A 14,926-nucleotide genomic window follows, 5' to 3' on the forward strand; every position below is an offset into this window, starting at 1 on the left:
ACAAGTAGAACATGAGGTATTTAGTTTTGAACCGACATTCACTGAAAGGCTCCTTTGGCGGGAATCCCTGGTGTTTCGCGCCTGTTCTGAACAGATTCTGGCCATGAGGACCGGAAATGGGCAGTGCCTTCAGGAGAGAAGAGAGGTTCTGTTCCCCGCGTGCGGCGTCCACAACTATTTGCGCGCGCCAACGCACCACCTGGGACCAGCGCGAGACCACGAGACGACATGAACAGCCCGGTTTCATCGGAAGACGTGACTCCAAAGTCGACTTGACTCCAGCGGCTCTTCCTCCCCAACCCCAGCCGGGCAGAGGTCGTGCCCCAGCGGTGTGCGACACCTTGACCCCCCCCCCCCTAGGACAGGTAGCTCCGGGCGCGCGGCGGCTCCTCCGGTCCGCTGTGACAGGAATGATGCACGCGCTCACCCTCACCTGCCGCGCGCTGCTCGTCGTCCTGGTGTCGGAGGCGGTGCAGGCGGACCGGACGGCGGTAAGAGTCCAGGGAGAGTCAGGGTAACCAGACATTTAATGTTAAAGCAGTCTGTCATTGAACCCAGACCAAAAACACCAGCTGGTCACGGGTTGTTAACGTTAGGCTGTTTGGGACTCTAAATGAATGCTTTATTTTGAATGAATGAATGAATGACATTTGATTAATGCTGACTACCACATGCTTCAAACTGGAGGTACATCCCTGTGCCCAGAGATCACGGGTTCATTTCCCAGACTTGTGACAGCCTGGTTCAAAGAAGAGTGGACAAACCGTTGGAACCGGTTGTGTTAGTGTTAAATTAACCGATGCAAAATAATGAATGGTTGTCTGGTCTGCTCCAGAAAGAGAAGGTGTTTATGGGACGAGGGCACCTGACTCAGGTGCAGCTCCTGGGGGCATCAGGCCGTCAATCAATGCAGGCAGATTAATTTAAACAATCAACAGATTCCCCTGTGTCTTAGGTGAAGGGGCAATACAGCTTTATCAGGATGACAACTGTTATTGGTATTTTTATTTTTACAGAAGCACGTGCATGTAGAATATAATGTTGGACTACACACAGACTGATCTGCACCTTCAGTTCATTGACTTGTAATCAGCTAATTGTCTACACATTTGGTTCTACTCAACAAACCTAATGGGTTTATTTGTGCTGAAGCAGCTGACACAACTGGTCAGATAAAACCAAAATGGATAAACAAGTTCTTAAATTGATTTTGTATTTGTACTTTATTGCTGATGTTGTAACACTTTATTTAGCCTTTATTTGGCCAGAAAACTGGACTCCAGCAGCATACACTGGGACATCAGTACAGGCTTTGCAAGTTAAAAAAAATAGTCAAGTAAAAGATCAACATAGAGCTGCCCGTGGGGCTGGTCCAGCATCAAGCCAAAGTAAACCGAGTGGAAACACAGCAAATTAAAGTCAGTCTTAGCACTATTTCTGTCTTTGTGCTAAAACCTTCAGGCAGAAGTCAGGAGAGATCACTGTCAGTACGTCTGCAGCGTTATTCTGTCTGCTAGTAATGAGAAAAGAGGTTGTGTGTGTGTGTGTGTGTGTGTGTGTGTGCGCCATACTGTATATAATTAACTTTCTGATGAGGGGTCATTAGCAGGTATGCCACAATGTTTGAAAATTACCACTTTTTATTAACTTCTGTTTATGATTAGACTGAACAGACTCGACAGGTCCAAATCCAGAACTGCTTGCTATTAATTTGTTTTTTCTTACAGCGTCAAAGCGTCGTTAATTTTGTTTTTCATGACGAAGGCATTAATCTTGATTTGATTAGAAGTCGTCCCGTGTGTGCCTGTGTCTGAGAGCGCTTGGCAGGGTAACCCCGGCCAGCATGACCAACATAAAAAACCCACACACACTGCTGCCTGGCAAATATTTAACCTGCTACTCAGGGGAAACAGGTGTGTGTGTGTGTGTGTGTGTGTGTGTGTGAAACAGCTACAATAAGCCCTTAATATATTAACAGCATCCTGTACAAATATCACAGCTCAACTGTGACTATATATGGAAAAACTTTAATACTAAATAACATGTTACTCACTATTATTAAAGTCAGACACATTACTGTACTCTAGTAGAATATGAAGAACCTCTAAAGATGAAAGCCAAACTAAAAATATTCAAAGTGTATTACATCACTTGTATCAAACTGATGTCACCAACTAATACTTAATGATGAAACATGAAGTTCACTCGCCATCCTATTGGAAGTCTGTCCGCGCTGACCTTCCTGTACTTTAATAAACACAACCCAGTGGTTTAGTTTGAAATGTCAGGACTGGAGAGGCTTTGGAAGTTTGGTTAATGTGGAGATACTTTGTGGTTAGTGCGCTTGAAGATGGACAATACTGTTGTGCTGCTTCTTGAAGGCACGTGTGTATACTGTGTACATAATATATATTGTATACTGTATAAATATTATATATTGTATACAATATGCATGCTGCATACATATTGCATTCTGTATAGCCTGAGCATCACTGATACTGTGTTTGTAGAGGTAAAGTATGATCAGGCTGGTCATACAGGGACTAAAGCTATTTGTTTGCCTCTCATCCCAATGAATCTCCTCAGTGCTGAAAGGTGTGTGAAGGTGATGCTTATGAACACACTCGCCTCAGAGCCCCCTGATCGTGTTAAACATGTCATCATGATGTGTTTGTGTGTGCGTAGTGTTAATGACTGGTTCACACCGCTTCATAGCAGAGAGAACAAGAAGCACTCACAAACAAGTGTTTCACTTCTCGACGAGCTCCTGTTGGAGGTTCATTGAGATGATAAAAACAACCGCTGGGTGTCAACAGGCGTCACAGCAGCATCAGACGCTTTTTCTAAAAAACGCGTTTCACCAAACTTTGGTGATGAGTTTTATATTTTCTTAAAGTAGACCGTTAGTGGTTATCTGGAATGTGTGAGGCATGAAGAGACAGTGGTGGCTTGTTCTCTCTCTCTCTCTCACACACACACACACACACACACACACACACACACACACACACACACACACACACACACACACACACACACAGCAGAGGTTTTATAGCTCCTAAAACACTCTTAGTAATTGTTTTAACACTGAGGGTATTGTGGTTGCTGTAGTTCTACCTGACAGACAGGAAATCCAGTCTGCCCAAAACTTGCACCTGGGCTCCTGCATCCACCACTCCTCCCTTCATTCCTTTATTCACACTAACCTCCTTCTAGTCTTCCATTTCAGTCTTTCCACCAATAAATGTCTCCTATTTTTTGCTTCCTCAACTCAGCAAAAAACTTTTTCAAGTTTGTCCTTTTGCTTGTCCAACATCCCTTCATACATTTCCTTGTACATTACCTATGTTGTTCTTTGCCTTCATCTATTTCTATGTTTCTTCAGGAGCTTTTCGCTTCTTTTGTTGGAGCCCTCAATCTTCTTTCTCTAAAACAAGTTCTCTCCTCATCCTCCAATGCGCCCTCCAGTCCTAGATGGTTTTTTTAAAATATTGATTCCCAAACATATTTCCAATTGATTGATTTTTTTCATCTTCATCCTTTCTTCATTTCCTCCCCTCGTTTCTTTTTAATCCTTCATTTGATCCTTACTATTCTGTCTCTATTATTTTCAAATGTCCCTCAAACGCTAACAGTGATGACAAGAGGAAACATTTTCAACAACTAGTGGTGATAAAAAGGATTTTCTGTCACCACCGTACCTGTTCATGGTAGGTTTGGACTCCTCATGGACTTCAGTTTCCTTCCTTTTCTTTCTGCTCCCTTTTTCTACCTCCTTTAATGAGATGCTGGATTGTGGTGGTACTCGATGGTGCGTAATGCCCCACAGATGCTCAATCGAGTTTAAGGTAGAGGAATTTGAGTGTGGCTTGGTGTGTGAGACCCTCCAGGGATATGACGGTCATTAATGCTAAAATAGTTCTGCTGGATGAATTGAGGTTACATTGAGTGTTTTGTCAGTTTCTGTGAGCCCCATGCGGTTCAGACACTGGTGGTGTGGTGGCCGATGGCCCTGCTGAGGCTGATGAATGATGGAGGTGGAGGGCTCCCAGTAGTGCAGCATGTGATTACTGGAGGATAAAGACAGCAGCAAGATTATTGGCTGACGATGAAGGTGTGGACAGCTGAACTCTATCAAAGGCTCCAGACTGATGGCAGGAAAATCAGTTTGAACATGCATGAGAGGTGTGCATGATGGGATAGCAAGAGACGTTAAGTCATCGAACTGAAGTTAGCTGGAGCTTCATGGGAGCTACACTTGACTGAAAGCAAAGTGCTGCATTAATAAATTCTTCTGTCAAGATTTCTGTGATAAATGTTAAACACATGGTAATAAAACTCAGATACTCTTTCCAACACCAGCAAAGAATGTCTGAACTGTGTCATCAACCAGAGTCCAGGACAATAACTCTGAAATCCTTCTTCCAGTTGAAAAGGAGAGTAAATCTTTATGAAAGTCTGAAGCAAGGTTTCCATTGGTGGTGATTAGTTATATTATCAATAATAATGTTTTTCTCTGTCATGAAATAATTGAGTCAACAGAAGCCAGTTTCTGTAAAGTTGTTTATGTATTAATGTGTGCAGTGAAAACATGAGTTACTGTCCTGCGATCACGGCACAGAGGTCGCATTCATAATTATATCATGTCAACACTGTTAGACTCACCATGGCATATTTGTGTGTGTGTGTGTGTGTGTGTGTGTGTGTGTGTGTGCGCATGTGTGTGTGCTGAGAGTGAGGGGAGGCTAATGGACAAAGAGGCACTGATGAAGAGCGAGACTGTGTGTATATACGACTTTGAATGTTTTAGATGTTTTTTGGGAATCTGTCCAACAGGATGAAGACTGTCATATTTTGCAGAAGTGGAAGTTGTGTGAAACCCTCATCTAAATACATGAAGTACAAACCTGTTTGCTTTTCCTTATACTTACAACAAATATTTTGAAAATGAGAATATAATGGTGAGTTAATCATCTTCTAATGTGTGATCTTTAAAGCTACAGCATCTTTGAGGTGGGAGGTAACAAATCAGTGATCCTAGAGAGGCTCTTGGGCTGTAGACATTAATATTTTTGCAGCAATGTCAGATCCTCAGTTCTATGTTTAATTTTTGCCCCTTTGACACAAATGAAACGGAAAGGAAAAGAAAGAAATGGGAATGAATTGAATTTTGGACCATAACTGACTAAACCCAACAAGTTTGCTTAACTTTAAGAATCGTTTTACAGTTTCAGATCAGACAATACTGTGAGTTTATACTGCTGCAGTCATGAGTCATTTTGGTCAGACACAAGGTTTTCTTTTGAAAAACATTATGGAAAATATTTCCTCCATGGCCTCCGAGAGCCTTCATGTTTATCTGGCACCTTGTGGTGCCCAATGAAACGCAGCGTAGAGGCATGCAGAGATTAATAGACCTCTGAAACGTTTTCTTCCTCACTTATGACAGTTTAAGAGCTGCACTAAGCCGTACTAAGTTTTGTTTTTTATACTCGATATTAAGATGTTATTAAATTGATCAGCTCATAAAAGAAGAAATAGGGGCATGTGGTATAAAGGATGTTGGCTACTTGTCAGGCTCATGAGCCATTTGGGAAAGAGAGATGTTTCCATTGGCTAGTGAACGTTTTTAGGAGTTATTCCAAAATATTTTGTGGGGACTCATTTTACATTTATGTAAAAGCTCTTATTTAGCTTGAAAAAGAGCCTTCCAATCAGACGCTAAACCATATAGGCCTCCGTTCTCCCCCTCCTATAGTCAGAAAAATGGAAACACACGGAGGCAAGGTACTTTTTTCTTTTTAATTACCTGTCTTTTGCCATTTCAGAGCGCTCACAAGTGAAATGGTATTTGACTGACAGATGTTTTCACTCCTTCCTCCTGCTCAGCCATGTAGTGTCCGCATATTTCAGATGTGTTGACCGATGTGATGCTCTTCCTCTGTCATTCTGCTTCTTTCCTTGCTCTGTTTATCTCTCACTTGACATTTCCTAGGTGTGACAGTGGACATCTGACATAGTGACAGCAGCCAATTTCCTCTTCACACTCTGGCTATAAAATGTTTTTTCATGCCTTCTTTTCACCTTTGTTTCAGAAGAAAAGAATGGGGCAGAAAAAGGACGGTTTGCTGTGCGTGTAATGACAGCCTGAAAATAAGTGTTTTCATTAGCAGCTTAGTGTTTTAATTAAGGAGTTATTCTGAGATGTGTTTGTCCTTGTAGCCTTTCTTGATCGCAGAGAACATGTGGCCTCGCGGTTGTGTCCTGGACTGCCAGAGGGGGCGCCACAGAGCGGTGTGTGGCAGTAATGGAAGACTTTATAAATCACTGTGTGCTTTCCAGAGGGCGCAGTGCATCAACACACAACTCCGCCTTGTTCCACGTGCACACTGCTCAGGTGAACCTCATGCAGGCTCAAGAACTTCTGCTCATGGTTCCCATGTTTTTATTTATGTGACCACACCTCATTGATGGCAGTGTTTGCACATTAATTGAAATATGTATTTTTAGACACAAAATGAATATATCTAATAAATGTGAATTGAAACGGCATTCAGACTTTCTACACTCCTCTTCATTGAGAGCTCATCTGGATACTAATGTCTTGTTTTTCTTTTGTTACAGATCCTAGTCTGACCAAATGTCAGCTGGCCCAGGCCAAGGCTCTGGAGGCCAGGGCCCGGAACACCGGTGGTCATGTTGGCCCAGCTGCGGCCTCCTTCATCCCAGAGTGTCATCCAGACGGTCACTTTGTCCCAGTCCAGTGTCACAACCAGACTGGATACTGCTGGTGCTCCACGCCCGATGGGAAACCTGTCAGCGGTACCTCAGTCCTCAATCTGATCCCCAACTGCACTGGTCAGAAACATATTCATCAAACCGTTACTGCATGTTCCGTGTTTCTAAAATCAGCATCGGTGTTGTCTTCGGGGTATTTTTTCACTGAACTGTTTTACTTTTCATCCTTAACAGATCACGTCACCAAGTCTGTTCAGATCACTGATGCAGACTCAGTCCAAGGTGAGGAATAAACAATTGCAGGACTAATCTCTCAAGTGAAACACTTTTATTCCGCAGTTCTGTGTGTTTTTTTTGTGGACTCTTCTGGCTTCATATTGATCGTTTCTCTTCCAGTTACACCTGCAGGAATTTCACAGCATTCAGAGACCACACCAGATACCAAATTCCAAAAATAAATCTTTCTCTTCATTCTTTGATCTGATTCTTCATGCGATATCCTTCTGTCTGGACCATTTTGTCCCCAATTCCTTTTCGTTCTTTTGTGTTTCAGATAAACATGTTATCCCGAGGCCTACTTTGGAGACGGTAAAGAAGCCTGCAGGTGACAAAGCTTCTCCACTAATTATACCACATTGTATACATAATAAGCTTGAAACATTTAGGAATCATTCCTAGAGGACATTCACCTGTGAGACAGATTGAAGTCTATTGAGATCTTCACAAATTGTTTTTCCAGTGGCATCAGTGTCATTGGACACACAAGTTCAGATTTTCTTTCTTCCCTCCTGTACAGCATTTTCTCAAGCAGAAATTAAAAAATTTGATTTTCTGGAATAATTTGACAGTACGGTTCTATTTTCTAGAGCTGACGGCCCCACCTTTCTGGGTCACCATCCTGATGAACTCTGACCCCAGAGGAAATCGCTCAGTCAGACGACCCCCCGGTAAGAAATAATGTACCTGCTGCTCGTGTGATGGGAAGGATACCTGATTGTTAGGTCTAAATATAATCATTTTTTCATACAAGTCTGTATTTCAAAAATTCTGTTTTGTGTTACTTTAGTTGGTTCAGATTCATACACTTTGTGAATTTGAACCAACTTTAGGAGACTTTATATTACTGTAATGTGTTTTTCATTCAAGTAATACACAATTAGGAACATCTTTTTACAGTTTTGCTGTACACCACCTTTATTTCTGATCTCAATAACAGTGATCAGATGAATAAGGCTTGATTTAAGGATCAAACTGTCTATACTACGTTTTGTTATTGTTGGTGTGTGTTTGCAGACAGTCCTTGGACGTGTGAACTTGAGCGAACATCGCTTCTCTCTCAGATGCATTCATCCTGGCAGGAAGATCGTTTTATCCCTGAATGCACAGCAGATGGCCGCTACAGTCCTGTGCAGTGTCACACTGCTACACGTTACTGCTGGTGTGTCAGGGTTGATAGTGGGAGGCCTCTACCAGGCACCTCTGCAAGGTAATCATTTAGTTCTTTTTCTCTTTCTAGACATCTTGGTCTTTTTATTTCATCTCCTAATTTCCTTCTTTTTTCCCTTCTTCCTTTTCCTTCCACCTCTTCCCTTTCCTTTCCCCGTTGCCTTTTCCCTTCCAGTCCCTCTCTCACTTCCCCCCTTCCCTAAGTGCTAAATATAGGCAAAGATGTAATTACACACAGAAGCAATTCATCTTAATCATCACAACTTACACCAATTACTGTCTGAGCTCCGGAGACGGGTTTCCTTTATAGGAAACGCATATATCAAACTCCAGTAGAATGCAGCTGCTGTGCTCTGTTCTCCAGGGGTTGATCAGTGTGATTGATGCTTAATCTCCTCAGAGGCTCGATGGATGTTTTGACTTGATTAGTAGTTTTGGATCACTGCTTTTGTTTTTCCATACTGAAAACATGTATGTGCAAGCACTTGTTGTAATTAAGTCTCAAGCATGTAATTCCAGGATTCCATTTTCCAGGAAACGAAATGCATTTCAGTAGAAATGTTGGTATATTCATCTAAATGATGCGGCATAGAAACAGTAATGCGTGTTTCATTTTGTTCATTTAGAAAAGTGATCCATACCTGTGTTTACAAATGTACAGTGAAAACTTCTGTAAGAAAATTTCCTTATTTTCGGGGCTACACAAGGCTACCCAACACGAGGGGTTAGACTGTTAATACAGCATTAATTTCTCATGCTAATACCACACATTAGCATATACACAAGATATAACACAATATATTTCATAATTTTCTGTTTAAATGCTGGTCTCTTAAGAAAACGAATACATTTTAAATCAATATTTACCTGATGGAATTTGACAACGATGCCTGATTGTTGACTACTGACACGTTATCTTTTTTACAGGAATCAGATCCCAGACTGCACTGGAGCAGAGACGGCCTTAACAGACGGGAGGTACAGGGAAAAACCTCTGCCAGGTAAACGTGACGTTTCAGTTAAGAAATAAAAGCCTGTTTATTTACATTTGTGGAGAATGAAGTTTTTTTCATTGTTGGTAAGGAAAATCATCTAAGAAAGCTTACAGAGCATAAAAGCGTGTTCCTGCTGCTTAATGAATGTCTGTTTAGTTATTTCCAGCCTTTTATTTCAGCCAGTGTTTTCTTTTGTTTGTTTTAATGTTGTTTTGATGGTAGGGAATCGTAGTTCCTCAGACTACATCATCTTCTCGCTTCTTCTCCTCCAGGCTGTCCTGGAGCTCGTAAAAAGAAGTTCCTTCAGAGTCTGATGAGAGCGCTGCAGCTAGAAGCAGAGCATGCTGGGGTTTGGAGTTTGAGTTGGAATGCAAACCAGTGAGTCTATCTGTACTTTTACATGAAACCTCTTTATTTTTTGTATATTTTTGGCTGCAGCCTTACCAGAACCCTCTGACTAAATACATATTAAATTAATCTCTGGTTAAATCAAGGACGAATTAACTGAGTTATCTCGTACCGTGACAAAGCTCTGCCTCAGAATCTGTTCCTCTCTTCCTCATTCCAACGATGATTTATGGATTATTGCATTAAATCCATAAATGCTTTGTATCACAATGCTCTAACAGTACAGATAAGACTTAATTAATGCTTGACTTCATTGTACCATTAATTGTTACAAAAAATTACCATGGGAGAGAAATTGTACTAATTGTCCTGAATTTATTACCTGCTCCATGAGGAACTTCTAGGGACGCAATTATTTTTCCGAGACGCTGCTCAGGATGCCAAATGAGAACCAATCACGCTTCAGTAATCAGACAGTGAATTATCTGATTAACTGATGGGATGGAGGCACAGAACCCACTCCAACCGTTTGTCTGCTCTCTCTGGCGGTCCTAATCCCAGGCACTCTATCTGTGTCTCTCTTCCATTTTGGAAACATTCTTCTTTTTGACTCACATCTTCATGACTTCTAGTATTTTACCCTCCTTTATGTTACCAGTTATGATACACTTGGCTGTCTCAGCGCTCGCCCCGCTCCCAACATTGTCTTTTTATGATGCAACAGAGGGTCTGTTCTGCTAGGTAACATTCCTACAAACACACACAGGTGTCGGGTTTCTTCCTGACACTTTTTGTAATTCAATAAATTCCAGGTTAGTTTTTGTTTTGGAAGTCCACTTGAATAAATCTGGGCTGTATAACCAATAAAGAACCCGGGAGTCTAGTAATTAAGTTTTTCAGCAGGCTGTAGTGTCCTCCGTGAAATGTGCTATTTATCTAGTCTGCAGAAACAAAATTGATATATTGGGTGAAGGTGCAAGTAAGGAGTAATGCCGCTATCACTGCTGACTAGAAAGCGTTGTTTTCAAGCTGAACACTAAATCCATTTTGATTTTTAAGACTTGCATCACAATGATGGTTGTGGAAGAAAATGCTCAAAAATGTGCATTTGTTGCAGTAGCAGCTACAACCAATAATGCCAAAATAGGCCAAGACTGTATTTCACTGTGTATTAATGAAAGGTTGATGAAAGAGTCATCCAACGTGTTCAAGAGTGATTCTGTGAGTGCTGCTTTAAAAGTCAGACTTTCTGTAAATTGAAAATCATCTTAAAAGCCACTGGACTCCCTGTCAAATGGTTCTGATGAACACAGACAGAATTTCATTTAAAGTGTAGTGACTATTTAGAACTCAAGAATGAGTTTGGAGTTATTTTGCTGCATCCTTAGTTTATACAGAATGTCTCTGAATCAAAGCCATCTACAACTTTGTGCAGCTTCTAATGCAGACAGAGAACTACTCACTACTTGTGTTCTCTCTTTTCATCAGATCTTCTTTCACACTACCTGCGAGCGCTCCGTCTCCATCTTTCAACACCTCGACCCCCGCTTCGTTACCGCCCTCCCCCATACCTCTGAAAGTTTCATCGTCTTTCATTCTGGACGTAGAAGCTGTCAGGCCTGAGGTGGTGCTGAGGTGGCACTTCGGCCAGCTGGACCTGGACTCCAGCGGGATGCTGAGCGAACGGGAGGCTCGACCTCTTCGTCAGTTCCTGCGACGGAGGCTGAAACCACGACGGTGCGCCAAGAAGTTTGTTCAGTACTGTGACAGGAATGGAGACAGAGGCTTAACGCTGGATGAGCTGAGGGTCTGCCTGGACCTCTGATGTGGGTCCTGGCCAGGTGTGTTTTCATTAAACCTTTCTTTAACCCAAATCAAACTCACACCAAAACCAGCTTTTCCCAAACACACATTATTTACATGTAATGAGCACTAAAGGGTCATTAGTTTATCATGAAAATATTTAAAAACGTGTTCATTCAAGCAAAACTGTTTTTGAACGAAAGGATAAGCTAGACAAGCCTCAGTCGCTCTGATTTGCTCAGAAGAGTTTAATACAAGTGGCGATCTGTGATCCAGCAGGGTGACACCAGCTAATGCTGGTCAGTGGGGGCTTTCGGCTCATTATTTATGGGGGAGTCTGGAATCTCTTAGGCTCCTCTCCTCTCATAGCTGTGTTCACCAATGAAGGAGCCATCAAATGTCCAAAATTACTTATGAGACAGAGTTGAACGTTCCGTCATGATGATAAATTCAGAGTTGACAGGATGTCCACCTCAGCATTCTTTCCATGGAGTCTAGCAGACGGTGTGTGTAGCTCAGAGTAGGAGAATATGTACGAGTCAGTGGCACAGAGGTGGCTCTCTACAACTGTGTGTGTGTGTGTGTATGTGAGAGAGTGTGAGAAAGCTGTGCACAAAATTAAGCCATTAAGCATCTGTTTTATGTACACACTCTGTATTAGTGGGGTCCACACTGGCTGAGGTGAACATGTCTTTTTCTCCCAGTTGTTGATCCCAGGAGAGCCAAGCTTTTCAGGCCGGCTGCCAGACAAATTACAGCCACCAGTGTCTGAGTGTTTATGTACCTTTATGGAATCAAAACAAGTGTGTGCAGCAGCAAAATGGCCCGCTTGTCAGCGAGCTATCAGTCACAGCTCAGCCGTGACACCGGCTCACTAATCAGGCCGCCGTAGACAGTCGTGACAGCTAGAGGTGTGTGTGTGTGTGTGTGTGTGTGTGTGTGTCACCAGTTCACGCCTCAACCTGACTTGAACAATGAGTCTTTTTCCAGTCCAATATATGGGATTTCTGACTTCTACAAACTATCTAGAGCAAAAAGCACACAGAAGCCTGACTGTACAGAACCCAACGACCTGCAGCCAATTCAGTTCTATGTTTACATTAAAAAAGGGTCAAAGTTATGTTATGTAGAATTCCATCATGATTGAAGTATTTCAATCATGATGGAATGATCAGTAACATTTTTGGAGCTGCTGCTGATCAGATTTTCACATTTGTTCAAATGAACGTTGTAGTTGTTATTTTCTGTGGTTGGAAAAGACGATCCTTAGTTTATGATACCAAACATATCGAACATCCAGAGGTAAATTTCTTGAGCCTTTAAAGCGTCAGTTTCAGGTGTTGTGGTTTGTTGGCATCTACCACCTGTTAAAGTCTTATCATTTCTTTGACATGTTAGTAGGAGGAGATGTAATGATGTCTGGGAAATGAGGAAAAATGAATGTGCATCTAATGAGAAGTTGGTTAATAATTATCTCAAAGATCACCTGCTTTCCTATCAATCACTTTACTGTCATCATTTGAGGTTGTATTTATTCTAAATTCATGAAAATATCTTTACTCACATTGATTTCAATCAACATAACAAAAGGAAAACCCACCTTTTGTCCTCTGGTAAAACATCATTGCTGTTTTGCCCCTATTTGCACCCTTCTATCTGAAACACATTATACCTGCTTTAAAGAAATAATATAAATAAAGCTTTTTATGACTGTTTTGAATAAAAGTTTGCACGAGTTGCATTGCAGGACTTTTGCAGACATCCATACCCAGTCAACTATAACCTCACTGCTTTCACTATTGTGATTCATTTTCCCTTCCTCTTTGATTTGGCATCCCTTCTTTTAACTCTGCTCCTGTTCATTCCATACTTTCTCCTCTGGGTTGTATGACTCCTCAAATCCTTTAAAATTGTTTTTTTTTTTAAAGGGTGCCTTTATCTAAATATTTCATTCTCACCATCTTCTCTTCATCCACACATCCTGTGTTTCATACATTTGTTTTTCATATTTTATATGCATATTGCTGATATAACGATGTAACATATTTTGATCATGTTAAATTTTGACTTTATAGCTTGTTTTAGCCCATGTATCAGTCTACAGTATTTATGATACACAATTGTTTGCTGATAGTAATTTTTTTTACCTTGAAAAGTCGAGTCATTTTGAATTTTTGATTTCCCTGATTTTCATAAACATGATTTTAATAAAAAAATTTCCTCTTTGTTAATCTCAGCAAAGATTCTGTGAAAATTGTTTGCTGTTTTGATTATTTGTGGATAGGAGTGAAATTGCCAGATCATTTGTTTACTCTCTGAGGCTGCTGGTTGCCACAGCAACAGCTGCTGTACTCTGATAAACTGATCATCAGAAATGACATGAGAAGCAGCTGGTCTCATAACAATTAGGTGACCATTATTTCCCAGAGATCATTAGTCCCCATCCAGTGTCATCAGTGTGGCTGCGCGTGATTGGACAGGACATTAACAAGATACGGTGTCTGGACTGAGAGGCCAACATGTCTTACCTGCAGGGTGGGGAAAAAATCAATTTAATTAATTTAGCAGCAACAGCATTGGCATTAGCAAACAATGGAGATTACAAGAAATGGTTCAGAAGACTGACGACTCAGTTTGTGTTGTTTGTTTTCTAAACAAGACTCGAATAGAAAAATGGTAAAAAATGGCCAAAATAGTTCATGAGCTTTGACAGGCCTGTCTCTTTCCCTGAGTAAGTCTGTAATCACAGATGATCAATTCAGAGTCGGTGTTTTTATTTGATTGTATTTCATCTAATTGATTTCAATATTTGCATTTTCTGAACCAGGTTTTTATGTATGGAAATCTAAAGACTAGGTTCAACATTTCAACTAATTTTTAAGATCAAGAATATGTGTCAAATTCAGTTGATTTCTTCCAGCAGGATATGAAGCAGAATTGTCCAAGAATCAAATCTGGGAGTCCTAATCCAACTAAGCCTCAATATCCACTGCGTCTTGTTCCATCTGTTGAGTCCAGACACAACTCGATACGTTTCAACCATCTGTGAAGTCAAGTTGCTTCTTCCCTGGCTGTCAGGCTGGGAATGACGGCTTAAAAACACGAGGACTCATCACACACTGACTACCTGAGGGCTGCTGTTAATCAGTTACATCTAAAATCATTGACATCCGTCATCCGACCACACCCTGTCCTTTCAGCTGCAGCTGCTTCAGCTACCGGTGTGTCTTGTCACCAGCAGATGGCGCTGTGGCTCTAAGGCAGCACCGCAAAAAGGCCAGGGAATCCTTTCCACAAACACGCACACACACACACCTCCCCAGACACACCCTTATACTGACCAGAGCAGAACAGATGCGACACACTGCCTGCAGATAGCTTTGATAAAACATATAGATTTTACAATAAACGCAGATGGAAATGAGCAGAATGAAAGCACAAGATGCAGCGAGCTTGTTTAGATATGTAAATGTGAATTATAGATGAGCAGCAGCTTTTAAATGTACAGGTTTGTAATGATTACTGTAGGTGCATGATGCTGTGTTAGTCTGCTTGTTGTGTGTGTGTCCAGGGGTGCAGGAAACTCCAGTGGTGCA

General features: G+C 41.4%; 1 protein-coding gene across 1 annotated transcript; it reads left to right on the forward strand.

The window, feature by feature from the left end:
- The first annotated feature begins 198 nt into the window (after nucleotides 1-198).
- On the forward strand, nucleotides 199-13,802 carry LOC137596970 (SPARC-related modular calcium-binding protein 1-like). The gene is made up of 10 exons (XM_068317819.1): nucleotides 199-491; nucleotides 6,223-6,397; nucleotides 6,625-6,858; nucleotides 6,973-7,020; nucleotides 7,292-7,342; nucleotides 7,605-7,685; nucleotides 8,032-8,224; nucleotides 9,112-9,185; nucleotides 9,452-9,557; nucleotides 11,016-13,802. The coding sequence occupies exons 1-10, from the start codon at nucleotides 411-413 to the stop codon at nucleotides 11,350-11,352; spliced, it is 1,380 nt and encodes a 459-aa protein (XP_068173920.1). The 5' UTR covers nucleotides 199-410; the 3' UTR covers nucleotides 11,353-13,802.
- Nucleotides 13,803-14,926: the final 1,124 nt, after the last annotated feature.

Source organism: Antennarius striatus, chromosome 6 (assembly GCF_040054535.1).
Source record: "Antennarius striatus isolate MH-2024 chromosome 6, ASM4005453v1, whole genome shotgun sequence".
NCBI lineage: Eukaryota > Metazoa > Chordata > Actinopteri > Lophiiformes > Antennariidae > Antennarius > Antennarius striatus.